The following is a 27,929-nucleotide window of genomic DNA, read 5'->3' on the forward strand; positions in this document are numbered from 1 at the left end:
GTTGTGTGGCATCACCCGTCCCTGCAGGAAAGGGGGACACGGGCCAGCCCGCTTGCTCCGCAGGGGCCAGCTCTGTTGCCTGTGACTTCCTGCCAGGCTGGCAGCTCCACCCACACTCCGCCTGTGTGTCCAGGGGCTTCAGCCCCGGGCTCGCCCGCACTCATCTCCTCTCTGGCAGCCCAGGCCTGCCAGCTTGTGGCACTCAGATGGCACCCACCCTCCCCAATCACGGCACCCTGGGCGGTCACCCAACCACAAGGCCGGCCCTGCAGGTAATAATTGGAGAAATTAGAAGCCTTGCTGACTCCCCTGTCTGCTTTCCTCTGGAGCACAGAGTGAATGGCCATCAGCCGCGTCTGGAGTGGTGCCCGGGGGCTGTTTATACAGGATCACTAGCCCGGTGCTGAGATGCAGCTGCCTCTGGGGTGGGTCACAGGGGCTGTTTATACAGGGATTCCTTGCCTGGCACTGAGATGAGCCACCTCCCGGGTGAGTACAGGGGCTGGTTAGCCGTCATCCAGCAACGCAACTTAGAAGTGAATCCGACATCAGTGTAAACCCATCCCACTCCCTGAGTTTCCTCCATCATGGCCCTGGCCTAGCAGAGCCCTGCTTCACTCCTGTGAGCTGCCACAGGGTGCAGTACCCACGGGGCTGGGGTACCAGCTCCCCACCCATGCAGATCAGCTGGGAGCCCTCTGCCCTTCTCACGCCGAGCGGCTCACACAGCCAAAGGGGAGGCACCAGCCCAGAGGGGTTCGCTACTGCGGGAACGGCTGGGAGGGCAGCGTTTGTCGGATGTAAGAAAAGTGTGTGTGGTTGTCTCAGTGCAGGGATGTGTGAGGGGTGTTGAATTTACAAAGGGCAGTGGGTGGGGGTGGAAAATGACTAAATTAACAACACTGCGTGTAACTAGTTGACCACTCTCAGGGGTGGGGGAGGGTATGGGGGAGTTCAGGGTGTATGTGGTTGATCGTTTTTATTTGTTTTTTCATCTGTCTCCATGTAGCTGCGTGTGTGTCTGACTAGTTGGGTGTCTCAGTGTAGTTGACTTTTTCTTTTCTCCATTCTGCTCCCTCCCTATAACACTCCTGAGTCCGTCCCCCCTCGCCCCATCAGTGTTTCTCTTTTCGGGTATCACTTCTCTTTCCTCTGCACTCCGCTGCCTCCTCTCCAGGCACCGCCCTTGAACCTCTCACTCCCCGCTCCACACACACCCCTCACCCAGCACAGGATGGACCCCCTGCCTCTGCTCCTCTACCTGTGCGCAGGTAAGTGCCAGCCAGAGGGACTGGGAAATGCTGGGCTCCTCCACATGGGTGCCCGGCGAGTACCCCTCTGGCAGGGGGATGGGAGCAGCTGGACGGTCGGGACTCCTGGGTCCTATCCCTGGCTGGCTCTGGGCGGGTGGGAGGGAGTGGGGTCTGGTGGGTTGCAGCAGGGGACCTGTGCATCAGGAATCCTAGGTTCTCTCCCCAAATTTGGGCGGGGAATGGGGCTCTAGTGGCTTAGAGGAGGGATGGGGGGCGCCGATAACCAGCATTCCTGGGTGCAGTTCCCTCTGTGTTCTGTTTCCCCAGACTCTCTGGGATGGGAGTGGGTCAGAGGTGCGACTCCCCTTCTCTGTGGGGCGTGTGTGCTCGGTAGGATGTGGGGCGAGGGTCCGGCAGGTGCGAAGTGGATGCAGTGTTCGCAATTGCGCAATCCTGCTGTTAAACCACAGCCGCTTCCCGCTGCTTCAACGTCACATCTCTCTTCTCTGTGAGTCCTGGACCCATCAGGGAATGGAGGGGGCTGACTTTGGGGTGGCTGAGAGTGAGGGGGATGGGCTGGGCAGGGGGGACAGACTGGGAGATGGGGTCTGAAAAGGGATGAAGGGAAGAATGGGGGAGGCCACCTCAGCTCCTCCCCCACCCTCAGCTCCCTTGTCCCCAGGCCCCACCCACCCAGCTCCACAATTCTGCATCCCGCTTTGCCCCATATCTGCTCCTCCTACAGCTCTGGGGGGTCTTTACTACCTCCCAGGCCTGGAGGGGGCAGCTCCCAGGGGATTCTTGCAGAGGGATGGCCACGCTGTGTGTTAGGGATTCACTCTTGCCACTGATGGGCTGTTTGGTGTATCTTGTGTGACATGAGTTTGGTGGGTCTCAGCTCGGGCTCCCATGGCACAAGCTTACCAGGCCACCCTGCATTAGCTGACAGACTCGGTCGAGAGACCGAGAACTGCCTGGGCCAAGGAGCTCCCACTGCGATGCTGCGGCCAATCCTTGGAGGCAGAAGAAGGGGAAACTCGAGTAAGAGCAGAAAGGTTATTTTACCTCTGTATTTGCTCGTGGTGTGAGTGCTGCTGGAATCCTGTTCTGCCACTTCTCGTGCCCACAGTTGAAGAAGGATGTTGATAAATTGGGGAGGGCTCAGAGAACAGCCATGAGAATGATCAAAGCATTAGGAAACCTGCCTGATGGATTGAGCTCCTTGAGTCTATCGCTATTTAGATTAACAAAGCAAAGACCAAGGGGTGATGATCTCAGTCTATAAGTACCTGCGTGGGGAACAAATATTTGATGATGGGCTCTTCAATCTAGCAGAGGAGGGTGTAACATGATCCATGGCTGGAAGCTGAAGCTAGACAACTTCAGACTGGAAATGAGACGTAACATTTCTAACACTGAGAGGAATTAACCACTGGAACAATTTACCAGGGGTCGTGGTGGATTCCCCGTCACTGGCAATTTTACATCAAGATTGGATCTTTTTCTAAATGTTCCAGTCTAGTTCAAACAGGGATTAATTTAGAGAAGCTCTCTGGCTCCTGTTACACAGGAAGTCAGGGCAGATGAAAACAGCAGTTCCTTCTGGCGTTCTATTCTGTAATTCTGTGAAGGTTGATCTGCCCCTGCAACCCTTCAGAAAGTCCCCCTCCCCCCGTGAATCCAGGTCGGCAAGAGATAAATCAAGGGCTTCATTCACCAGTGCTAAACACACTCCTTAGATTTCTTCTTCACATGGAAGTTTCTGCTGCTATGCAAATGAATGCATGGGCAATTTGCATAAAATGGCCATCCAGGGCTAGACACAAAGGAAACTTGAATGAACTGGTGGGGAGCGGCTGGTTGTCAGGACTCCTGGGTTCTATCCCCAGCTCTAAGAGGCGAGTGGGGTCTGGTGCTCAGTTTCAGAAAGGTTTTGGAGTGAACTTGCTAAGGGTACAGCTAATGATGAGATTTTACATAGGGTAATTAACACTATTACCATCAGGTGGGCAGGACATTCCTGATCAACTCCACATTTTCAGTTCAAAGCAGAACTGTCTGTTAGTGATGGCATATTGTTTAGAGGGAATAGAATAGTGGCGCCGAAGATGTTACAAGCTGACATGCTCACAAGAGGACATGAAAGATGCTTGGAACTGGAGAAATATCAATGCAGAGCCAGAGAGAGAATGTACTGGCCACAAATGAGCAATGAGCTAGCGAAATTGTTAAAATGTGTGAAACAGACCCCCAGTGCCAACCTAAACAGAGTAAAAGAGGCTATGTTGGTAAGCAATGAACAGTGAAGGGCATGATCTGAAGTTGGTGTGGATCTATTTGCATATGCAGGTGAGGGCTCTGTTTTGACACTGGATTATAATTCTCATTCTCTGGAGGTGGTTTTACTAGAAAATAATACACCAAAAAACATGGTATAATGCACATGAAATCCGTATTTTGCAGGCATGGAATCCCTGAAGTTATTTGCCCGGCGTTGAGATGCAGCCACCTATGGGGTGGGGCCTGGGGGCTGTTTGTACAAGGATTCCTTCACCCAGCACTGAGATGTGGCCACTTGTTGGGTCTCTCTGGGAGGGGATGGGGGGAGGTGTGACTCTCACTCTCCATGGGGCACGTGTGCTTGGTAAGATGTGGGCTGGGGTTGGTGGGCAGGAAATGGATGTGGTTGGCATGGTCCTGCTGTAAAGCGACCACAGCTTCTTCCTCATTCAAGGTCATGTCTCCTCTGTCTGTGAAGCTGGGACCTCTTAGGGCATGAGGGAGGTCACACGTTGTGTTGGCTGAGAATGAGAATGAGAGATTTGAGGCTGGGACTGGGGACTTTGAGGCACATTGGGAGATGTGTCCTAAAAAGGGATGAAGGGAAGACTGGGGGAGCCTGCCCCCACCCTCTCAGCACCCCTTTTGTCCAACCAGCCCCACAATTTCTCAACCTCACCCCCCAGCCCCACAATTCTGCACCCCACCTTGCCCCACATCTGCTCCTCCTGCAAATCTGGACAGTCTTTATAGCCTCCCACCCTGGAGGGGGCAGCTCCAAGGCGACTCTCCTTCCCAGGTCTGGGCTTGCAGGGATGGAGAAGGCAGAAGGGCCAGGGGAGAGGAGAGAAGAGCCAACTGGAGAGATTCTTACACTCCCTACTTGTCTCCCACAATTCCTCTCACCTCTGCTTGCCTCCTGCAGCAGCCCTGATTGGCTATCAGGAGGTGGGGGGTGTGGGGAAGATCAGCCAGTTGGAAAGGGGTTTCCCCACTCACCCACTTCCCCCAGCCAATCCCACAGAGGATGGCGGGGAGTTAGTTAGCTACCCAAATGCATTAGGGATTCAGTGTTGCCATCCACTGCCTGTTTCTTGTGTGACATGAGTTTAGTGGGTCTCAGCTTCAGCTCCCACAACACAAATTTTACCAGCGTGATACTGTGGCCAAAAGGGCTGTTGCGATCAGTGTATGCATGAACTGGGGAATCTCGAGCAGGAAGAGAACCTCAGAGTTATGAACACCAGAGTTAGGAACTGACCAGCCAACCCCACACTTCATTTGAACCAGAAGTACGCACCCAGGCAGAAGCAGAGCCCGCCCCGCCCCCAAAGCAAATACAGTATGGTGCTGTGTTAGATGTAAACTACTAAAAATATAAAGGGGAAGCTGCATTTTTCTTCTGCATAGTAAAGTTTCAAAGCTGTGTTAAGTCAATGTTCAGTTGTAAACTTTTGAAAAAACTGTAATGTTTTGTTCAAGTTACGAACATTTCAGAGTTAGGAACAACCTCCATTCCCGGGGTGTTCATAACTCTGAGGTTCTATTGCATTTTACCTCTGTATTTGACCCTGGTGCTACCCCCTTCTGGACTAGTGAGTCCAGTTCTGGTGATCATAGTTCATGAGGGATGTTGATAAATTGGAGAGGGGTCAGAGAAGTGCTATGAGACTAATGAAAGGATTGGAAAACCTGCCTCATAGTGATAGACTCAAGGAGATCAATCTAGTTAAGGGAAGGTTAAGGGGTGGCTTGACCCAAGTCTAGGAGTACTTATGAGAAGAACAAATATTTAATATTGGTCTCTTCAACCTAGCAGATAAAGGGTAACACGATCCAGTGGCTGAACGTTGATGATAGGCAAACAATGGACATGCCTACCCTAGCGATCGTACAGCGACACAGCTGTACCCATGCAGCTGCATCGATGTAAGATCACTCGTGTAGCTACTCTGTGCCGACAGGAAAGAGCTCTCCGGTCAACGTAATTAAACGACCACAGTGAGTGGTGGTAGCTCTGTCGGTGGAAGAAGCTCTCCTGCCGCCACAGGGTTCTGCACACTGCCACTTATGCCAGCGAAACTTATGTCGCTCAGAGGTGTGGTTGTCTCATACCCCTGAGAAACACAAGTTTTGCCGCCGTAAGTGGTAGTGCAGACTTGGCTCGTGACTGCAAATAAAGCCGACATTTTTAACAGGAAGCGTAATTCACCCTTGGAACAGTTTGCCATGAGTTGTGGTGGATTCTCCATCACTGGACATTTAAAATCATGATTGGACGTTTTTCTGAAAGACCTGCCGTAGTTCAATCAGGAATTAATGCAGGGAAGTTCTCTGGCCTGTGTTATCCGGGAGGTCAGACTAGACAATCACAATGGTCCCTTCCGGCCTTGGAATCTATCAGTCTATGAAGTCTCTGATCTGACCCTGGTACCCCGACAGGAAGTGCACCCGCTATGGATCAGCGTCAGGGAAGCTGATGGAGACAAATCTAGGGCTCCCTTCACCAGCATTAGCTCCACTCTTGATATTTATTTTTAAGCGGGAGTGACTGGTACTATGCAAATAAATGCAGGGAATGATTTGCATAATATGGCCCTTGAGGACTAGGGAGCAGGTGGTGAGGAGCTGGGAGTCAGGACACCTGGGTTCTATCCCTGGCTTGGGAGAGGAGTGGGATTTGTTGAGTTAGAGCGGGGTATGTGTGTGTGGAATTCAGTCCCGTAGCCAGAAGGAGCCGACCCCTCAGCCCCAAACACTGGCCCGTTCTCCATAGGGAAAGCTCTAACTGGTGACTGTTTAACCCCTGCAGTGCTGGCCCCAAGCCGTGAATTCAGTGTGGACGTGGAGGGACCCATCACCTTCCAGGAGGCAGCAGCGGGGTTTGGGCAGAGCGTGGTGCAGTTCGGGAGTGCCAGCACTCAGGGGTAAGGGCCTAACCTGGGCTCAGGGCCCCACATGACTCATGCCCAATGCTAAGGGGCTTGTCTGGCTGGGCTGCCCCTCGTGGGACCCACTCCCCTGGGAGTGATGGGGCATCTCCCTAACCCCCCTCTGCTCTCTCCCAGCAGGCTGATCGTCGGGGCCCCGCAGCAGATAGGAGGCGTGAATGAAACTGGCAAAGTCTACAAGTGCGACCTGGGTTCCAGACGCTGCCAGGAGATCCTCATCCAGAGTAGGGGCACCCTGTGCTATGGGGTGCAGCAAGAGGATTGGAGTGGGAGTCAGGACTCCTGGGTTCTGTCCCCAGCTCTGGGAGGGAGTGGGGTGGGGTCTAGTGGTTAGAGTGGGGGGAGCTGGGAGTCAGGAATCCTCAGTTCTCTCCTCCGCTCTGGGACAGGAATGGAGTTTATTTGCTCACCCTGGTGTGCTTCTCTCCCCTGTCAGGACCCCCCGATGCCATGAACATGTCCCTCGGTTTGTCGCTGGCTTCCCGAGGCTCCCAGTTCCTGGTAGGTACCACACTCAGGGGAGATGGGTGCTGGGACTGGGGTCCGACATTTACTCCCTCATCATTCCAGGGGACAGCTCCCTCCCCAAAACCCCACTACTCATGGACGGTAGTAACTGGGCTGTGTCAGCGTGACTGGAGCAATGACGCAGAGGTGACAATTGGGTGACATCACCATGACTACATGATAACTGTGCGAGGGCTGTTGGTAACTCCTGTAACTGGAGGGGGGGCACAAGGATGCAGTGGGAAATGGCGGTGGCCAGGTATCCTTGGTTTGGCAACAGTGACCCCGTGAGATGATGTTGTGAGGGATGGAGGCAACTGGCTTATGTTGCCATGGTGACAGTGACTAGAAGGAAGCAGGAAGCTGATGTAGCAGGAAGCATTGTAACTGGGTTGTCGCCATGGCGACAGTGACTGTGCGTGAACTAGCAGAAAGCGTTGGAACCAGGTGATGCCCTCATGTGGGTCCCGTCTGCCCCGGCAGGGGCTTTCCCTGCATACCCATAGGGTTGTGGAGCAGACCCCTGGCTCCCCCACCAGACCCCTGGCTCCCCCACCCTCAGTGCTCTGTTCAGAGGGGCACCTACTGACCTCATGCCTTCTCGTGCCCCAGGTGTGCGGCCCCACGGTGCACCGGGCCTGCGGGGAGAACATGTACGTCAACGGCTACTGCTTCCTCCTGGACCAGAGCCTCCGGCAGGTCCAGCGCATCCCAGACACCCACCCAGGTGAGGGGTGACACAGGGGTGTGGGGGGGGGACCTATGCTCTGGGGTCACGGGTGGGTACAAGGGACATGGGAAGTTGGAGGGGAGATGGGTCTAGATGGGTCTGATATGGGTTGGGATACCAGGCTAGGTGGGCCCATTAGTTTGATTCAGGATGTCAGTAGGAGCTGGGAGTCAGGACTCCTGAGTTCTGTCCCAGCTCTGGGAGGGGGAAGGGTGTATTTTTTTCATGCCAGTGCATGTCATGGTCTACTCTCAGGACCCCTTCATGGCAGGGACGGGATGATATTGCAACAGGGGGGCCGAAGGGGTCTGATCGGGGTGGCCAGCAGGGGGCGGGATATCAGCTTAGATGCGCCCATTGGTCTGGTCTAGCTCTTTCTGTTGGGTTTCCCATGTTTGTGGAGTTGAGTCAGGACGTACTTCATTCCTGTCACTCTCAGAGTGCCCCAGACATGTCACAGACATAGCGCTCCTCATTGACGGCTCGGGCAGCATTGCACCTGTGGACTTTGGAAAAATGAAGGCGTTTCTCGCTGAGATCATGAAGCGTTTCCGCAGCACCAACACGCAGGTAATGGGCAGAAGCTGAACCCTGACTACGTACCCTGCCTCTCACAGTCAGTGCTGACCCCAAAGCCCCAGTGAAGCTCTAGGGGGCGCTGTTCTGCAGGGGGAGCAGTAAAGGATTTTGCATCCAAAACCAGGAAAAAATTCCAACAGAACCACTACGTCCCGACTGCCTCAGCCCTTAACTGAGTCTGATGCCTGCTTTTCTTACCCTCCACCCCTGGGGTTGTTTTTCTCTCTTCTCCCCGCCTCCCCTTGCAGTTCGCCCTCATGCAGTACTCCAATAAATTTCAATTGCACTTCGACTTCATGGAATACAGGAGAAGTCATGACCCCGATCACCTTGTCTGGAGGATTGAGCAGCTTCATGGAACGACGTACACGGCCACAGCCATCCAGAAAGTGGTGTAGGTATTGCCCTCCTCCCAGTGCTGACTCCACAGGGAATGGGCTGTAAGGACATGTGAGCTACGAGAAAGGACTCAGGACCACTGGGTTCTATCCCCAGCTGTGGGAAGGGACTGGGGACTAGTGGTTAGAGCAGGGGGGCTGGGCATCAGGACTCCTGGGCTCTGTCCCCACTCCGGGAGGTGGGTGGGCATTAGTAGGTTAGAGCGGGGAGGGAGATGCTGCGAGCAAGGGCTCCAGGGATCTATTGCCAGCTCTGAGTTTCTGTTGCTGAGTGACTTTAAGCAAGTCACAGCCCCGCCGTGTGCCTCAGTTTCTCCATTGGTTAAATGGAGGCAATGACAGTGGCCTCCTTTGTACAGGACTTTGAGATCTGTAATGCCAAAGCAGTGGACGAGCGCTAGGTGTTATTACGTATCAATAACCCTCCCAGGCGTTCCCCCGCCCCTTTTCCAGGCTGGAGCTGTTCACCTCTGGGAGAGGCACTCGGGATGAGGCCACCAAGGTTCTCATTGTGATCACAGATGGGCAGAAATACAACGACCCACTTTCTTATTCAGACACCGTCCCTGAGGCTGAGAGAGCTGGTATCATCCGCTACGCCATCGGGGTGAGCTGCGGCTGTGTGGAGAACTAGTAGGGATCTGAGCCCATGTCCAGGTTCCCATTAGATAAGGGAGAAGAACTGACCCAGGGTTGTAACTGGGTCAACGTGTGACGTTATAGGAGAGCTGGAGCTCCTCTCTTGTTCAGGTTTTGCAGAGCTGTCTAGTTACAGGTTGGGTTTTCTGCCTGCCCTACGGTCCACGTGCTGACTCAGATTGCCATGAAATTTGGAATTCCTCATGGGGACACAGGTTAGGATTTGGGGTCACTTGAACTAGGGGCTCCTGACATACAGCCCCCCAGTTAAACAGCAAAATCAACCGGTTCTAATAGTTTTTTCTGCACACACCTGGGACTCAAACAACGGCTCTGATCCTCCCCAAACTGGTGTCAGTCACTTGACATTTATCTCCATGAAACTGCTGAGCCAAAGAGATTGAAATGAGCATCAGCAGCAAGATAAAGGGCAAGTCTACGCAACAAACTTAAGTCGACTTAAGTTACCTTGTCACACAGCCACCTCAGTAATTCAATCATTTTTTCATGTGCACATTATCCTCCTTCTGTTGGTGGTGCGCATCCACACCAGGAGCGCTTGTATCGACTTAACTGTCAGCGCGGGGCATGGTGGGGCCCTGACAGCCAGCGCCCCAAGGCGATATGAGCAATGTGGTGCCTATGCGGACACTGCACCGACCTGACTACATTGAGCTCAGTGCACCGGCACTTGCGGAAGTGGAGTTATGAAGTCGGTGTGGTGGATGAGTTACAGGGGTGGGAGCTACATTTTAGCAAGGCCGCTTACAGAGTTAGGTCGACGTAAGTCCTACATCAACAAACTCGGGTTTAGAATCATAGATTCCCAGGCCAGAAGTGACTTTTTGCAGTCATCTAGTCTGAGCTCCCGTGGAGCACAGGCCAGAGAATTGCCCCCAACTAATCCCTGCTGAAACCAGAGCAGATCTCTTAGAAAACCAGCCAGTCTTGAGATAAAAATTGCCAGGGATAGAGAATCCACCACGGCCCGTGGTGAGCTGCTCCAAGGGTTAATTCCCCTCACAGTTAAACCTGAGACCTTCTTTCCAATCTGAATGGGTGTAAATTCTGTTTCCAGCCATTGGATCTTGTTCGACCTTTGTCTGCTGCTTACCGGGAGGTGCCTGACTCCACCTCTGAACTGACTGCACACAACCCACCCGGACTAGCGCAGTGGTCCCGGCCCTTTACCCCTTGCCCTGAGGTGTCCCTCGGAGACATTGCCCGCACTCACCCCTCACTACGCCCTGGAGGTTGAGTCATGCTGGGCCCCAGAGCGCTGACAATCCCCATGGCAAGGAGACCCCTGTGCCCTGCTGCTGGTACAACCGACACAACTCGGTGCTGAAATGGGGCAGGCTCCATAACTCCAGGCTCCAGCGGCCCGCCACCCCCCACTTACCAGAGTAGCACATGGTGCTGGCTGAGCCATGCCTCTCTAGGGCCCAGCAGGGCTCGGGGCGGGTGGGTGTTGGCCCAGGGCTCTGGGCTGAGTGACGCCCATGCCCTGGTCTCTCCTGTACCTCCCTCTACGCCGTGAAGGTTGGTGAGGCCTTCTCCAGTGACACTGCCCAACGGGAGCTCCAGGAGATCGCCTCTGAGCCCACCAAGGAGCACGTCTTCCGGGTGGACAATTTTGATGCCCTCCAGAGCATCCAGAACCAGCTGCAGGAGAAGATATTCGGTATCGAAGGTACCAAAGCCAGGGGAGCGGCCGCACTGGACCTGGGGCTCTAGAAATCGGTTTTCAAGGCCAAGATGGGACGGGGAGCTGCTGGAAATCCAGAGCCCAAATAGGCCCCAAATATTCTCTCTTTCCCCATTCAACATGTATCCAGTAATCTTCCTCCCTAAATGCCCCTGATGCCTTTCTCATCCAGGGCCCCCGGGCAGGGGACTGGGTGGCTCAAGGGGCTGATACGGGATACGGGGCCTTTTCTCTAGGGGGTGCTCGATCCAATCCAGCCTCGAGGTGGGGAGAAGGGCTGGCTCAGGGAATGGGACACGGCGCCTTTACTGTCTATGATGATCTCTCCTGTGTCTGTCTGTCAATCTCTCCCCACAGGCACCCAGTCCCAGAGCGGCAGCTCCTTCCAGCTGGAGATGTCCCAGGAAGGATTCAGCTCCCTGCTGTCCCCTGTGAGTGACGCCTGGCCCCAGGGTGTGTCCCTGGAGCCCAGAGTCCTGTGGGAGCAGTGCAGGGGGCACCCCCCCTCTCACTAAGGGCAGACACTAGGGGGCTCTATGCTGCAGCGAGTGGTGTGGGGGCCCAGTAGAGGGTGCTCACTCCCCTGGCCATCAGCACTGACCCCAGTGTCCCAGCACGATGCTAGGGGGCGCTGTGCTGCAGGTGGTGGCCGTGTCTAGTAAATACACGCCGTGCTGTCTGTTCCCTGTAATCGGTCCCCTTTGCCATCGCTGTCGATTTAGGACGGGCCTGTGCTGGGAGCAGTGGGAGCCTATGACTGGTCCGGTGGGGTATACCTATATGGGCACAGCGGGAAGCCGAGCTTCATCAACATGTCCAGAACCTCCACTGACATGAATGATGCTTACCTCGGTAAGAACAAACCCACCGAGCTTCCCTTACCTTTTTAAACAGCCCCGCGCCCCACCCCAGAGGTGGCTGCATCTCAGTTCTGGGAAAGTTCTGTGCAGCACTGTTGTAGGGCTGTTTCCCATCTCACCTCCCCACGTCCCTCTCTTCCTTTGAGGTTATTCGTCTCAGGTCATCACAGCCAATGGGCAGAGCAGCTACTTGGTCGGGGCCCCTCGCTATCAACACGCCGGCAAAGTCGTCCTGTTCTTCCGAGATACCAAGGGTGGGAAATGGACACCCACATCAGAGGTGCGGGGAGAGCAGGTATGGGGAGCGTTACTGGTAATATGGAGTGTGGGTGTGAGAGAGAGAGGGCTGGAGGAAGCCTGTAAGATTTTGACATGGTGTAATATTTGTGTTTGATTCACCTTCAGGAATGATTCAGTCAGAGAGCCTCAGGCAGGGGATAAACTTGACTGGTTTAGGGAATTGCACCGCAGCTGACATTCAGCTTCTCTCCAATATCCCACTGCTGTTACCTTCACTTACAGTCTAGATAGAGCTCATGAGACCGATACAGACAGAGGTCCAGACATACCAAGGGACTTAGGCGTTGTGATGCTTCAGGGAGGCACTCTTCCACCTAACTCAAATGTCGGGCCTCATCGAGTAGGCAGGCTCAGAGCCACCACGATCTTCACAAACCAGCCGGAGGAGAAGAGGGAGGGCCTCCCTTATAGATGGTGGTTAGATTTCTCACCTAGGACATGAACAACCCCTGGTTTGAGTCCCTGCTTTGCCTGACGAGGAAGAAGGGGCATAGCGTATACTGTATAAGTATACTGTATACATAGCGCATACTGTATAAGTAGGGGCATAGCGAGCAGATCGAGGGACGTGATCGTTCCCCTCTATTCGACATTGGTGAGGCCTCATCTGGAGTACTGTGTCCAGTTTTGGGCCCCACACTTCAAGAAGGATGTGGATAAATTGGAGAGAGTCCAGCGAAGGGCAACAAAAATGATTAGGGGACTGGAACACATGAGTTATGAGGAGAGGCTGAGGGAACTGGGATTGTTTAGCCTGCAGAAGAGAAGAATGAGGGGGGATTTGATAGCTGCTTTCAACTACCTGAAAGGGGGTTCCAAAGAGGATGGCTCTAGACTGTTCTCAATGGTAGCAGATGACAGAACGAGGAGTAATGGTCTCAAGTTGCAGTGGGGGAAGTTTAGATTGGATATTAGGAAAAACTTTTTCACTAAGAGGGTGGTGAAACACTGGAATGCGTTACCTAGGGAGGTGGTAGAATCTCCTTCCTTAGAGGTTTTTAAGGTCAGGCTTGACAAAGCCCTGGCTGGGATGATTTAACTGGGAATTGGTCCTGCTTTGAGCAGGGGGTTGGACTAGATGACCTTCTGGGGTCCCTTCCAACCCTGATATTCTATGATTCTATGATTCTATGAAGGCTTTAACCAGGGCTCTGCTGTCTCTCAGGGAGTGCCCTCACCACTGGGCCTTAGGGTGGTTGTGATTTGTACACGTTGTGCAGCCCAACTGATATTTAATTAGTCAATTAAAATGGAATAACTTTAACAGGCAAGACCGAGGGAGCGCTCAGCTCAGGGGTTAGGGCATTGACTTAAGAAATAGCAGACCCCTGTTCAAGTCCTTCTCCTCTGACCACACGTACCAGATGGTGCCCTACAGGTGGAAGAGCGTTTGTCTTCCCCCAGTTTGTGGATCCTGCTGGGGTGTGGTGGGAAATGGGCAACTGGCTGCCTAGAGTAAGACAGGAGTGCACATGCCCTGCCCTTGAGGCAGCAACATAAGGAGCTTCTACTGCAAAAACATAGGCACCAAGTCAGGTTAGGCACCTAAAGGGTCAGCAGCAGCCATGCAGAGGTTTTATGAATCACAGTGCACCTAAGTCTGGGGGTTAAGCACATAAGTACCTTTGTGGATCTGCTCTAGAGAGACTCAGGCAAGGAAAATTACATTACTAGTGATAGCAGCAGTGTTCGAAAAGGATCACACTACACTAACGAAGTGAATTTCTCCAAGATCTAACTGCCTATACGTTCCAGCAGAACAGAACTTACAAGAGTGACTCAGTCAGTGAATAAACTTTACTCGAGCTAGAACAGCCGCTAGAAAGAACTGCACCACAACTAGCATTCAGCGTCTCTCCGAGATCTAGCTGCCTCGTTGTGCAAGAACACTTTCAGCAACAGCACCACCCGCTGTGCAGCGAGAGGGTGCGACTGGGGATGGAATGAGGATTGGGACTGAATCCTCAGCCCCAGAGGGTGAGAAGGGTCCCAGCGGGAGAAGAAGGAGGAGGTGACTAAATGAAAGGGGTGACTTATCTGCCTCTCCAGATTGGCTCATATTTTGGGGGTACACTGTGCGCTGTGGACCTCGACAGAGATGGGAACACGGACCTGGTTCTAATCGGAGCCCCCATGTACCATACACCTCTGAATGGAGGACGGGTCTATAACTGCCTGATTAACTGGCCGGTAAGAAAGAGGATGGAGCCAGGGGGAAGATGGATGGCCTGGGGTTCTTTGCCTGCACTGCCATGCAGTTGTGATGCTGGGACAATTAGCATGGCAGTAACAGGCGCGGTGCTCCAGGAAGTAGGATGGGGGGGAATCATTCAGGGAAGCTTTTCCCTGCCAGTCAGAGTTGGCCCCGATGCCCCAGAGCGGTGCCAAGGAGCGCTTTGCTGCAGAGAGAGGGAAAGACGGTCAGTAGGGACAGGGGTACTCTCTGCTGGAAGTCAGTGCTGATCCTTTCCCCATGTGTTTCCTTCGATGGGGCCTGCAGGGGATGACATTGATCTGCACCAAGACACTGCAGGGGCAGATGGGGCAGGCGTTCGGACGCTTTGGGGCCAGCATGTCCGAAATCGGGGACATCAGCGGGGATGGACAGACGGATGTGGCCATCGGGGCCCCCATGGAGAGCGACAATAGCGGGGCCTTGTACATCTTCCATGGGGAAAAGGGAGGCCTCAATCCCCAGTATAGACAGGTGAGCCCAGCCCGTGTGAGAAGGGGTCACCAGAAAGCCCCGAAGAGACATGATGGGGCCCCATAGCCCCCTAGTGCCTATTAGCCTGTAGCTGCCACTTTCCCATCCCTCACCCTCCGCTGCCCCCGAGTGCCCATTATACAGTACAGCCACCCCTTTCCCACCCCTCACCCTCCACTGCCCCCTAGTGCCCATTGTACAGTACAGCCACCCCTCACTCTCCACAGCCCCCTAGTGCCCATTGTACAGAACAGACGCCCCTTTCCCACCCCTTGCTGCTCTCTCTGCCCCACAGCGCATCGAGGGGTCACAGTTTCCCAGCAGGCTGCACTACTTTGGCCAGGCCGTCAGTGGTGGGACAGACCTGACGAGGGACGGACTGCCAGACATCGCGGTGGGGGCACAAGGGCAGGTCCTGCTGCTGAGGTGAGTTACTCTGTGTCGTTGCGCTGCTCCACATGGCAGTCTCAGGCCTTGTCGACGCTACAGAGTTTTTTTGATAGAAGTTCTGTCCGCGATTAAGAAGCGCGATAATTTCACCGCTATTGCATGTTCACACTACGCTCCTTGTGTTGGCAGAGCGCATCCACACTTGGTGGTCTGGCACTGACAGTGAGAGCAGGGCTCTGGGTGGGTACCTATCCCAGGGTGCGACTCGCCACATTCTGCCGCTTGGAATTGTGGGAAGGCGGAGTGGATCGCAGCACCTCATGGGTGCTCGCTCAACGTCCCATGATGCATTGTTTTCTGTCCCAGCATTCCATGGGCTTCTGACCAATTTTAGCGGCATTTTTAACACCCCCTGTTTACTGTGCGCCCGCCATCTCTGTGTGAAAGGATGGACCCCGCAATGCTCTCTACTGTTGTGGTCACTGCTTTGAACACACCGGAGCTGGTCAGGCAGTACATCGTGAGCACCCAATCTGTACAGCAATAGGAAGGGGTACTTCTCTGAGGTATAGCAGGCGCTTGTTGATCACTGCAGGCATTTCACTGACATCAGCACAGGGTGGTCCAGGAAGGTGCATGACGCACGCATCTTAAAAAACTCTGGTCTGTACAGAAAGGAGTAAGCAAGTAAAGGAGTAATCTTTCCACACCAGAAGATTCCAGTGGGGGATTTTGAAATGCCCACAGTGTTCCTGGGAGACCCAGCCTACCCCTTACACCCATGGCTCATGAAGCCTTACTCGGGAAAACCTGGACCGCAGCAAGGAGCGCTTCAACAATAGGCTGAGTAGGTGCAGAATTCTCCTGGAATGTGCTTTGGCAGGTTAAGAGCGCGCTAGCGATGCCTTTATGGCAGGTTAGATCTAAGTGAGAAAAAGAATTCAATGGTCATAGCTGACTGCTGACTGAGGCAAGATTTTGAGATTGCGAACCAGTAATGTGTATTTCTATACAGCAATCTGCCATGCTTCATTAAACTCAATTATCTTATTTGACCTAGCACTTGCATTGATTCCTGACTGGGATTTCTAGTAAGCAAATGACTAGAATGCATGTAAATATTACTAGCAGCAACAATCACTATGTGTAGGCATGGGTGGTCGGTGAACTGGGGGCTTGGGGGTGCTATCCCCTGGCCTAGCCCACCCGTTCTACTCAGGGCTCTACCCCTCACACCCCACCCTTCCCTGCCAGAGCCCAGAGCCCCCCTCCCCACCCCACCCCCACGCACACACACAAGCCCTGAGCGCTGAGCGGGTGATGCAAGCACCAGCTCCAGCTGCCTGGCATCCCTGGCTGCAGGCCAGCCCCCACTAGCACCAGCCCCAGGGCTCCTCTGTTACTTTTATCATCCTCCCATGGGCCTTTAGAGTGCACTCCTCACACTCCTTTCTGTCCCATCTTTCCATTTCTCTCAGCACCATGCGTTCTTTTTTTTCTGACTCAGAGGATTGGAGCACCTCTCTGAACACGTCCTCCTTGCTCCACCTTGGTTGCTTCCTTATCTGGAGTAGGTGCTCCGCCGGTGTGTAGTGGGGTCCCCTGAATGGCACATCTGCAGATGCACAAGAAACAATGCACAGAAGCATGACAGTTAGTTCATGCACAGCATTGAATCATTACAGTAAAATACACCTCTTGTAACATACCAATCACTTTCTCAATGTACCTTGGCAAGCACACATCTCAACGAACACCGTAAACATGGTGAGTATGGCCTAGGTGCGGGGTGGACATTCAAAATGGGGCAAAGGGTGTTGATGATGCTTTCAGAGGATCAGTGAAGGGGACTGGGGACAATATTGTAAATTCTGCCACCATTTTCCACAGGCGGATGTCAGTGAAGCTGATAGCTCATTCCTGAGGGTAAGCAAGGGCACATCTACTGCCTGCATCCAGGCTCAGACCAGGTCCCTAGGCTGCTCACCTGGGTGCCTCTTTGGTCCCTGCACAAGTGATTGCCAAGTGGTGCGGGAAAATTTCCTACAATGGGGAAGAAACAAAGCAGCTCTGCCAAGGAACCTTTGGCAGAGGATTGGCAAGAACCTCCAGGGTAGTTTCCTAGAGATCTCTCTGGAGGATTCCCATGAAATCTAGGTGTGCATCAGCACCCTCTTCTGCTGCACTGCTAAGCTGCACAGGGAAAGCTGGTCTTGCACATTTCTATCTCTTCCTTCACCCACCACTACAGTATTCAGAGCAAAGGACAGCTGTCCGCCATGTAATCGAGCAGTATCTGCTCAAAAAGATCACTCACCAGGGGTCTCCTCTCCTGCATCGTGCTTGCCGGAGACAGACTGCTGGGACTGGCTCCACCCCTCTGGAGTGGAAAAGAGTTCCTGACTCACCATGGTACCGGACGACCCTGCCATGGGGTCCAAAACGTCCTCCAACTTGACCTCCTCATCCACCACTTCGTCCTCAGGGTTAGGTCCACTTTCCATTCCCTCCCGCCCCATCAAAGTGTCCACGGGGCTCTTGGTGGTGGAGATGGGGTTGCCACCTAGAATGGTGTCCAACTACTTGTAGAAGCGGCCGCTCTTTGTTGCAACACCGGAGCGAGGGTTTGCCTCCCTTGCCTTCTGGTCCGCCTGCCTCAGCTCCTTTATCTTCGCTCTGCACTGCACCGTGTCCCGATTTGTAGCTCTTCTCACATATGCCATGAGAAATCTGCCTGTAGGTCTTGAAGTTGTGGCTGCAGAGCAGCAGGGTTCGAACCGCTGATTAGAGCGGTCAGGTCGTAGATTTGCCAAATTTCTAGTCACACAGAACCGAATGCCTGCCTCTTCCCTGAGGCCCTATCCCTGCCCGCCCCCTTCCCCAAAGCCCCGCCCCCGCTCACTACATTCCCCCTCCATCGGTGGCTCGCTCTCCCCCACCCTCGCTCACTCTCACTGGGCTGGGGCAGGAGTTGGGGTGTGAGAGGGGGTGAGGGCTCTAACTGGGGGTGTGGGCTCCAGGGTGGGGCCAATAATGAGGGGTTCAGGATGCGGGAGGGGGCTCGGCCTGGGGCAGGGAGTTGGGGTGTGTGAGGGCTCCGGCTGTGGTGCAGGATCTGGGGTTCGGCTGGAGATGAGGGGTTTGGGGTGTAGGGGGGGCTCCAGGCTGGGATGTGGGGTTGAGGGATTTGGAGTGAGGGAGGCATCTGTGGGTTGAGGCAGAGGGTTGGGGTGCAGGAGGGGGTGAGGGCTGTGGGCTGGGGGTGCTGTCTATGGGGTGGGGACGGGGTGAGGAGTTCAAGGTGTGGGAGGGAGCTCTGGGCTGGGGCAAGGGGTTGGGGTGCAGAGGGGGTGAGGGCTCTGGGCTGGGGTTGCTGGCTCTGGGGTGGGGCTACGGATGAGGGGTTTGGAGTACAAGAGGGGACTCTGGGTCGGGGGGGCTCAGGGCTGGGGCACGGGGTTGGGAATCAGGATTGGGACATGGACTGACCTCTGGCGGCTCCTGCTCAGCAGTGCAGTGGGGGCGGGGGGGGGGGTAAGGCAGGCTCTCCTACTGCCATGCGCACCCCAGAAACAGCCAGCAGGTCTGGGTCCTAGGTGGGGGGACAGGAGGCTTTGCCCCATTTTGAAGACACACCACTCTTGCCACCGGCACACCCCTCCCCCCGGCCCCAGCTCCCATTGGCCGGGGAGTGCAGAGCCAGCACTCAGAGAACGTGCCCCCCTGCCCCAGAGGCCGGACCTTCTGGCCAATTCTGGGGCACAGCCCAGTGCCAGCCAGGACAGGAAGGGACTAGCCGGCCTTAGAGCCGCAGCACCCCCGACCGGACTTTTAACGGCCACCTGGTCAGCAGTGCTGACAGGAGCCACCAGGGTCCCTTTTCGACCGGTTGTTCCATTTGAAAATCGGACACCTGGTCACTCTCTCAGGAAGGGCATTGTGGGACACCTCCTGGGGGCCAATCACAGCAACATGACCAAGCGCAGTCTTCACACTGGCACTTTGTCGACAAAGCTTTGCCGCAAAACGCTCAAAGCCTCTCGTCAAGGTGGTTTTACGTTGTCGGCAAAACAGGAGAGTTTTGTCACCATAAGTCACATTGTCGTGTGTAAACCTCCAGTGTTTTGTGGACAAATGCTGCCTTTTGTAGAAAAAATCTCTACAGTGTAGACAAGGCCTTAGTATTCTGAGTGTGAGTGTCTGTGACTGCTGCCCTCAGCTGGAGAATGGCACAAGGACAGCTCTGCTGCTCCCTTCTCTGCCCCCCAGCATCTCCTCTAGCAGAGCTGCGTGTCCATAACCCATCTCCCTGGGGTGCTGTGAGCACATCCAGGCTGGGTGGGAGGCTCAGGGGAGGGAGGGGGCCTGGCTCCATTGCAGAGAGCAGCTGCGTGATGGTTCTGTTCCTCCCATGGCAGGTCCCGGCCGGTGCTCAGAGTTGGGGTCTCCATCAGCTTCCAGCCCCACACGATCCCAACCTCAGCCTTCAACTGCCAGGGGCAGGAGCAGCTCAACACGGAGGCCAGCAGGGCAGAGGTCTGCTTCACTGTCACTAAGACCATCAGGGACAGCCTAGGTCAGACCAAACCCCCACCCGCCATTCCCCTCCCCTCTGAGTGAGCCAGTCCCCTGTCCTGGGGATGGATCGGAACCAGCACCCCCTAGAAGGACAAAGCCCCGTGTCCCATTTCCCCTTGAAGTTCCTGCTCTCAACTTCTCTGTCCCCCGTTTCCCCTTCCCCATAGGTGACAGGATCTCCAGCACCATCCAGTACAGCCTGGCTCTGGACCCCGGGCGGACAAAGATCCGAGCCACCTTCAACTCCACCGGCCCTGTCCTGCGCAGGGAACTGCGGCTTGGCATCAAGACGAGATGTGAGATGTACCGGATAACGTTTTCTGTGAGTGTGGGGGGTCCTAACCCCTTCCCCTCCCACTGTGTCTGCCCCTCCAACTCTGCCCCTTGCTCCCAAATCACCCAGAGAACAAACCTCTCTCCTGGTCCCACCCAGCCCCCAGCCCCCCTTTCCCTTCAGAAGCCTGACATGTCTTTCTGTCTCCCCAGCTCTGCCCAGAGGACACCCTGACCCCCATAACCTTGCGTCTCAACTACATCCTGATGGGGGAGCCCATCCCTACCGCAAGCAACCTCAAACCCATCCTGAGCGAGGACTCCGCGACGGTGTCTGCAGGCTTGGTAAGCTGCCAGAGCCAGGCCCCGCGGTGGGTCTGCTGCAGGGATTGAACCAGTGACCGCGGGGTTTGAATGCAAGAGTCTGGTAAATTCAGAGGCAGCAGCAGCCTCCTAATCCTCTTTACACAGCGCAGCCACTCGAGGGTGACAGATGGATGCTGAGTTTGCCTCGGCATCTCCCCTCCATGGGAACATTCCAACTTCTCCTCAAAGCTCCCAAAATTTCTGTCCAAAGAAACAAATATTTTGGCTAAAAAATGTGATTTTTACTAGACAATTGTCAATATTTATTTTGGCCAGGGCCCCCTAAAGGGGAAAGATCCCATGTCCTGTTCCCCATCCCCCTGAGCCGGCCAGTCCTCCAGTCGCGGCACTCCTAGAAGTGTGAAACTGCCGCTGGGCAGAGGGTGAGGAGGAAGGGTGGGGTCGGGGGGCTGATGATGGGTTTATCTGTCCTCCAGTGCAGGGGGCTGGGAGGTGCTGGGGTAACAGGACGGTCCCTGGGTCCCCGCAGTGTCACTCCGGCAGGTGGTGCTGCAGACCCCTCCCCACCCACTCTGATCCTGCTCTCCTGGGTCTCCAACCAGCTCCCGTTTCAGAAGGACTGTGGCACAGATGACCGCTGCGATGACCAGTTAGAAATCTCCTTCAATTTCTCTGGGTAAATCACTGAATCCTCCCTCCAAAAACACCTACCATGGTGGGACACATTTGGTTTGATCACACTTCGGATCTTCAACATCCAGCTGGAGATCTTGTTAGATTTCCAGTGCTGATGGATGGGGGTTTGAGAAGGGTTGCCCCCTCCCACTCCGGGGTGCCCCCTGATGTACTGGGGATAGCAGTGAGCCCGCTGGTTCCACCAGCCTGGTCTCCCTTACACTGTTCTGCTGAGCCAGGCCCTCAAGCTTCCTCTAGCACACACCCAGGTAGGGACACACCCAGCTGCAGAAAGACACAGACACTGAAATCAGCTCTGCATGGGAAGAATCAGCTCGGGAATTGTCCGGCACGCAAGTACACACAAGAGTGTAAACCCAAAATTGTATTGTCTTGCGCCACACAGAAAACTGTACAGCGTAAGCTCATGAAAAGCACCCCCTCCCTCAATGTGGAGGAAGATATGCACAGCTTTTTGCCCCCCAGTTATGACTTGCACAAACTGGTTGAGAGAAAAAAAACATACGTTTAATAACTACAAAGGATAGATTTTAAGTGATTATAAGGGATAGAAAACAGATCAAAGCAGATTACTGAGCAAATAAAACAAACATGCAAACTAAGGTTAATACACTAAAGAAACTGGCTATGAGTAGTAATTTCTCACCCTAAATGTTGTTTTAAGCAGGTTGCAGTGTTTCTTGTAGACAAACCACTCTTGCTTGCAGCTTCGAACCCCAGATATTCCTTTCACCGGCCAGACACCTTCTAGCCTGGGTCCAGTCCTTTCTTCCCCAGATCAATCTTAGGTATTTTCAGCAGTCATCTTCGGCAGGGATTTAGTGAAGAACCAGCCCCATAAACTCACTTCCCTGCCTTATATAGGATTTACATGTGGTGGGAATCCTTTGTTTCCCTGTTTGAGCCCCATCCCCAAACAAATAGGACAATCACATTCAGTAAATCATCACCTTTCCAGTGATACCGCATGTGACCCATCTTGCATAAAATACAAATTAGTTATGCCATATTCATATCACAACAGTAGCTCTATGAAGAATATGGGGCGTAGTGTCACAGGGTGCACTGCTGTGGGGAAGATGCACCGCTGGAAACTCACAGCGCTGGGGTCCCCGGGTGGACACTGATAGAAGAAGTTCACAGAGCATCCAGGGCACTGCCCTGAGGAAGCTCACCCCTTTCTCCCACCTTAGCTTGAGCACCCTGGTGGTGGGCGTCACCCCCGAACTCAACACCACCGTCTCCATCCAGAATCATGGGGAGAATTCCTACAGCACCACGGTGCGGTTCTTCTACCCAGCCGCGCTGTCCTACCGCCGGGTCCTGCTGCTCCAGGTACCCCAACGAACACCAGGCATGAGGGGCAGGCTCTGCAGTGGGGAGCCATGCTGCAGGGAGTGGACAGGGAACTCAGCAGGGGTTGCTGAGCTGCAGGGAGCAGGTGGGGGTCTCGATAGAGGAGCTGAGTTGTGGGGAGCGGGGGGCTCGGCGGGGGGCGCCAAGCTGCAGGGAGCGGGCCAGGGGGGGCTCGGCAGCAGTGCTGAGTTGCAGGGAGTGTGCAGGGGGCTTGTCAGGGGTGCTGTGGTCTACGTCTCTCACTGGCTGGTCTCTCATGGTCAGTCTAACAGGAGGGCCGTGGCCGTTAAGTGCAGCTCGGCCGTGGGCTCCGAGGAACAGACTCAGAGGAACAGCACCTGCCACATCAACTACCCCATCTTCTGGAGTGGAACTGAGGTAGGGACGGGCCCTGGCCTCAGCCCTGGCATGTGAACTCCCCAGGTGTGAGCGAGGGTTGCCAGGCATCCAGTTTTTGACTGGAATGACCGGTCGAAAAGGGACCCTGGCAGCGCCGATAAGCACCGCTGACCGGGCTGTTAAAAGTACGGTTGGAGGTGCAGCGAGGCGAAGCCAGGCTCCCTGCCTGCCCTGGCTGCACGGGGCTCCTGGAGGTGGCCAGCATGTCTCTGAAGCTCCCTGAGGCAGGGGAGATCAGGGAAGCTCTGTGCGCTGACCCCCCACCCCCCGGTCCGCGCCTCTGCCTAGTGACCCGGGAACCACAGCGAATGGGAGCTGTGGGGGCGGTGCCTACCGGGCGTTGGTAGCATGCACTGCACAGAGCTGCCTGCCCGCGCCGCTGCCTAGTGGCCCGGAGCTTTCGGGAGCAGCATGGAGCCAGGGCAGGCAGGGAGCCCACAGTAATCCCACTGCACTGGTAACTGGGGGCTGCTTGAGGTTAGCGCCACCCGGCCAGAGCCCGCACCCCAACCCCCCTCCTGCAGCCCAGCTCCCTACTCCAGGTCAGAACCCCCTCCCACACCCTAACTCCCTCCCAGACCCCACACTCCATGCTCCTGCCGCAGCCCTGAGACCCCTTCAGCACCCAAGCTCCCTCCAAGAGCCCATACCTTGAACCTCCTCCCGCACCCGAACACCCTGCCCCAGCCCCGAGCCCTCTCCCACACCCTGAACTCCTCATTTCTGACCCCACCCCAGACCCCGCATCCCCAGCTGGAGCCCTCACCCCCTTCCACACCCCAATTCCCTGCCCCATCCCAGTGAAAGTGAGTGAGGGTGGGGAACGGTGAGCAACTGAGGGGGGGAGGGCTGGAGTGAGTAGGGGCGGGGCCTCAGAAAAGGAGTGGGGCAGGAGAGGGGGAAGGGTGTTCAGTTTTGTGCAATTAGAAAGTTGGCAACCCTCGTGTGAGCCCAGCTGGGAGCAGAGAGGGGCAGTTCCCTGGGGTCAGCCCAGCCCGTGACAAGCGATGTGCTGGGGAAAGTGCCCCGGGGAGCCCGGCGAGTCAGTGCAAACAGAGCCCTGAGGTCACTCCGGGGCTGGAGTCAGGCCCTGCCGGGGCTGCAAACCAAGAGCCAGACTTTGGGGGGCTGGAAATCAGGCCTTACTGGGGGAGAGAAGGGGAGGGGCTGTTCCCTCCCCCCTTTGGGGTCCTAAAAAGGATGGTTAATGGGGTGTTGCCATGGCACAGAGTGGGTTGAGGTCTCTGGATCCCAAACCAGATTAGCGCTCTCTGTGGACAGGAACAGGGTCATGTTAACACCTTTGCCTCCTTCTAAGTTCATACAACAGTCCCCCTGGTCCCCTGTGCCTCCCCCGCCCCGCAGTCTCTGGCAGTTCCCCAGGCCCTGAGCCCAGCAGCTCTCACCCCCGTGTGTTTTCCAGGCCGTCTTCGTCGCCACCTTCGACGTCTCCTCTGAGGCCGACCTGGGGGACAGGCTGCAGATCACGGCCAAGGCCAGCAGGTGAGGGGGCCGTGCAGGGCCAGGGGTCAGGGTGGGGGCAGTGGGAGGGGGCCGTGCAGGGAACAGGGCAGGGCAGAGGCCTGTCATGCAGCCTCCCCACCCAGTTATCTGCCTGTGTCTCCTCACGTCTCTGCCCTTTGCCCTCCCCTCCCCCAGTGACAATGGCGGCCCCATCACCCAGCGCATGATTCACCGGGCGGAGCTGCCGGTCAAGTACGGCATCTTCGTCATCCTCACCAGGTAGGTCCGTGCAGAGACAGAGGGGAGAGCGCCCCCTGCTGGGGCCCCCTCCCCACTCCCTGCAGCACAGCGTCCCCACCCACCGCCACTCTCCAGCCCCATCCAGCACACTCCTGTCTCTCTCCTTCCTTCCGTCCTTTTCCTCCCCCAGCCTCGAGGAGTCGACCAAGTACGTCAACTTCTCCGCCGAGGAGGCAGGGACAAGTATGCCAGTGACACATGGATACGAGGTGAGGCCGGCGGCACAGAGTGCGAGGGGGGAGACGGGGCAAGAGGGAGGGAGTGGAACCACCTGAGTCAGATTTAGTGGCTTAGAGCACAGAGAGATGAAGGTGGGGGTGGGCAGGGAGCCAGGACTCCTGGGTTCTACCCCCAGCTCTGGCAGGGGAGTGGGGTCTGAGGGTCAGAGCGGGGGCTGGGGATCAGAGCTCCTGGGTTCTCTTCCTGCAGTGCCCTGTAGCAAGTCTGTTTCTTTCAGATCAAGAACCTGCGGCAGCGAAGCGTCCCCATCTCGGTCACGTTCCAGTTCCCCGTGGAGCTGAGCGGGGTCCGGGTGTGGGACGCCTCTGAGGTCGTCCCCTCCAAGGTACCTGCCTCTCCCTGCCCTTGTGTATGTGAGATGGGCCCAGTGATGCCTGCTCGGCCCTACAGCGCCCCCTGCTGGGACAGGCTGCCTAGGGGGGAAAGGCCACATGTTCCCCCCCCCCACTGGAGCCAGCCAGTCCCCTGCCCTGGGGCCAGATTGTAGCCGGCACCCCATAGAGGGGAAAGACCCCGTGTCCCCTTCCCGCCCCCATTAACACCGTGTCTCTCTCCCTCCCCAGCCCCAGCTGGTTCAGTGCACCAGTGAGGTGGGAACGACCAGTTCAAAGGACCTTGTGAAGCAGATGAGCGAGCGCCCCCTGCTGGTGAGTGCAGGCCAGTGCAGGTCCCAGCAGCCCCTTCCCTTGGCACTAATACAGACAGTGAGTTGGGGGCTAGGCTGGGGGAGGGACCCCTGCTATAGACAGACTGAGACCCTTATGCCCAGGCAGAACCCTGCACGCCCACTGCCTCACCCGGCGATATCCTTCCGCCCCAGGACTGCTCCGTGGCCACCTGTAAGAAGATCCGGTGCCGAATCCCCTCCCTGGAATTGCAGCAGCCGCTGGAGTTCATGATCAAAGGGAACGTCAGCTTCCAGTGGGTCTCCCAGGTAGGAGAGCTGCCACTGCCTCCTGGCCCCAGGCAAGAGATCCCCCCGTGTGAACAGCCCCTGAGCCCCTCCCCAGAGCTGGCTGCATCTCAGTGCCGGGCAAGGGATCCCTGTGTGAACGGCCTGTAAATTTCTCTGGGTCTCTCTGGGATGATGCTCCGGCCTGGTTTGTGTCATTTCCAGTCAGGGACGGTAAATTTCTCTGTTCCAGACTCAGCAGCAGAAAGTGAGTCTGGTGAGCGAGGCCCAGATTGAATACGAGGAGAAGAAATACACCCAGAAGGAGGGATTCATCCAGCGCCAGGTACCAGAGTGACTGTGCCTGGGATAGAGAGAGCATCGGGTACTGGTTAGAGCTGGGAGCCAGGACTCCTAGGTCCTGTCCCTGCTCTGGGGGGAAGTGGGGTCTGGTGTGATAGTGTCAGGACTCCTGGGTCCCCATCTCACAGCTCCTCTCCCCCAGGTGCAGACGGTGGTGGAGCGCTTCGCGGTCTATAACTACCTGCCCATCATCGTGGGCAGCAGCATGGGGGGCCTGGTCCTGCTGGCTCTCATCACAGCAGCCCTCTACAAGGTGAGTGGGGCAGGGCTCTAACCCCCCCCTACAGCCCATCACCCTCGGGGAGGGGCCTGTGGCTCTCCCAGCTCGTGGAGGAGGTACAAGGATTTTTCCTTCATAGGTTCTCACAGCCCATCCCTCCTGCTCCTCCACCATGAGCCTGTCTCTGTCTGCCTCTCACCATCTCCCCTCTGTCTCCTTCCAGCTCGGCTTCTTCAAGCGCCAGTACAAGCAGATGATGGAGGACGCTGTGGAGGGCGAGGGGCCTGGCCCGACCCAGAGCTCCTCCGCTGGCAAACCCCCTGCTTCCGATGTCCCCAAACAATAGCCCCCCATGCGCCAACGCCCCCAGCTTGGCCTCCCTCTGGGCTGCTCCAGATTCACCCCTGCCCGCTTATGTTGGTCACTGGACACCCTCCCACCAACAAAATGCATCCTAGTGCCAACTAGAGCCAATCATTACTGAAATTAGGCTGGGGCAAATTCTCTTTGTCTTTTTATAATTTTGATGGAAAATGTTGAAATTTCTTTTCGGCCTTTTTTTAAACTTCCATCGATTTTAAATTTTGATGTGGAAAATTATGGGTATTACACATCTTTTTTTTTCTATTTTTATCTATTCAGATTATCCCAGTTGTGGGAATTTATGTGTATGGGGGGGGCCGGGCCGTATGTGGAGGTCAGACAATTATTTAATGGCAGTAGAGGTTGAGATTCAAAAAGTTAAAGATTTATAACTGTGCTTGGAAGGACTGGATTTTTATCGGGAAATGTTGTATTCACCACACGCACATAAACTGCTGGCAAAATATTTCTATTGCTAATAATCAAAATTTGCAGATAAGCAAAGTAAGAATAATGCTGCCTGAGAACTTTTTAGAGTTGGATTTGAGGCTATTGACTTAGACTAGGTCTACGCTGGGGGGGATCAATCTAAGATACGCAATTTCCGCTACGAAAATAGCGTAGCTGAAGTCGGCGTACCTAGATCGACTTACCGCGGTGTCTTCACGGCGCTGAGTCGACTGCTGCCACTCCCCATCGACTCTGCTTGCACCTCTCTTGGCGGTGGAGTACCGGAGTCGACGGGAAAGCGCTCAGGGATCGATTTATCGCATCTAGACTAGACACGATTGTAATGATGCTGGTTCAGGCGGGACCCAGCTGAGAGTATCAGTTCAGGACAAATTGCTTCAAGCAGGGCAGTTACAGCCCAAGGCTGGCGTTTCTATGCACACCAAGGCAAACCAAACCAGCCAGACAGAGAAGACTTTCGTTTTACCCCACTGGCTAACCACAAGTCACACAAGCAATTCCCTTAGACACCCCAGTTTCCCAGTATCACCACCATTGCCCCTCAATATGGGGACAAATGGTTATGAAAACCAATACCCTAGTAAAAGAAAAAAGGTTCTCTCGCTCCCAAAGGACGAAGCCCCAGACCCAGGTCAAGATACAAATCAGATCTTACCCACAAATCACGCTGTTGCCAATCCTTTAG

At 55.3% G+C, this 27,929-nt stretch overlaps 1 protein-coding gene across 1 annotated transcript; it reads left to right on the plus strand.

The window, feature by feature from the left end:
• The first annotated feature begins 1,228 nt into the window (after positions 1 to 1,228).
• On the plus strand, positions 1,229 to 26,788 carry LOC311521426 (integrin alpha-D-like). Its single transcript, XM_084629761.1, has 30 exons — positions 1,229 to 1,271; positions 6,346 to 6,460; positions 6,605 to 6,708; positions 6,921 to 6,985; positions 7,604 to 7,718; positions 8,161 to 8,291; positions 8,549 to 8,694; positions 9,152 to 9,305; positions 10,880 to 11,030; positions 11,403 to 11,476; positions 11,768 to 11,897; positions 12,052 to 12,200; positions 14,255 to 14,395; positions 14,706 to 14,912; positions 15,208 to 15,338; positions 19,721 to 19,878; positions 20,048 to 20,202; positions 20,367 to 20,498; positions 21,083 to 21,156; positions 22,370 to 22,511; positions 22,797 to 22,910; positions 24,355 to 24,434; positions 24,591 to 24,674; positions 24,826 to 24,904; positions 25,153 to 25,260; positions 25,499 to 25,582; positions 25,756 to 25,869; positions 26,081 to 26,173; positions 26,333 to 26,443; positions 26,634 to 26,788. Exons 1-30 carry the CDS (start codon positions 1,235 to 1,237, stop codon positions 26,754 to 26,756), a joined length of 3,501 nt encoding a protein of 1,166 aa, XP_084485887.1. The 5' UTR covers positions 1,229 to 1,234; the 3' UTR covers positions 26,757 to 26,788.
• The last annotated feature ends 1,141 nt before the right edge of the window (positions 26,789 to 27,929 follow it).

Source organism: Lepidochelys olivacea (genome assembly GCF_965140295.1).
Source record: "Lepidochelys olivacea isolate rLepOli2 genome assembly, chromosome: 6".
Lineage (NCBI taxonomy): Eukaryota > Metazoa > Chordata > Testudines > Cheloniidae > Lepidochelys > Lepidochelys olivacea.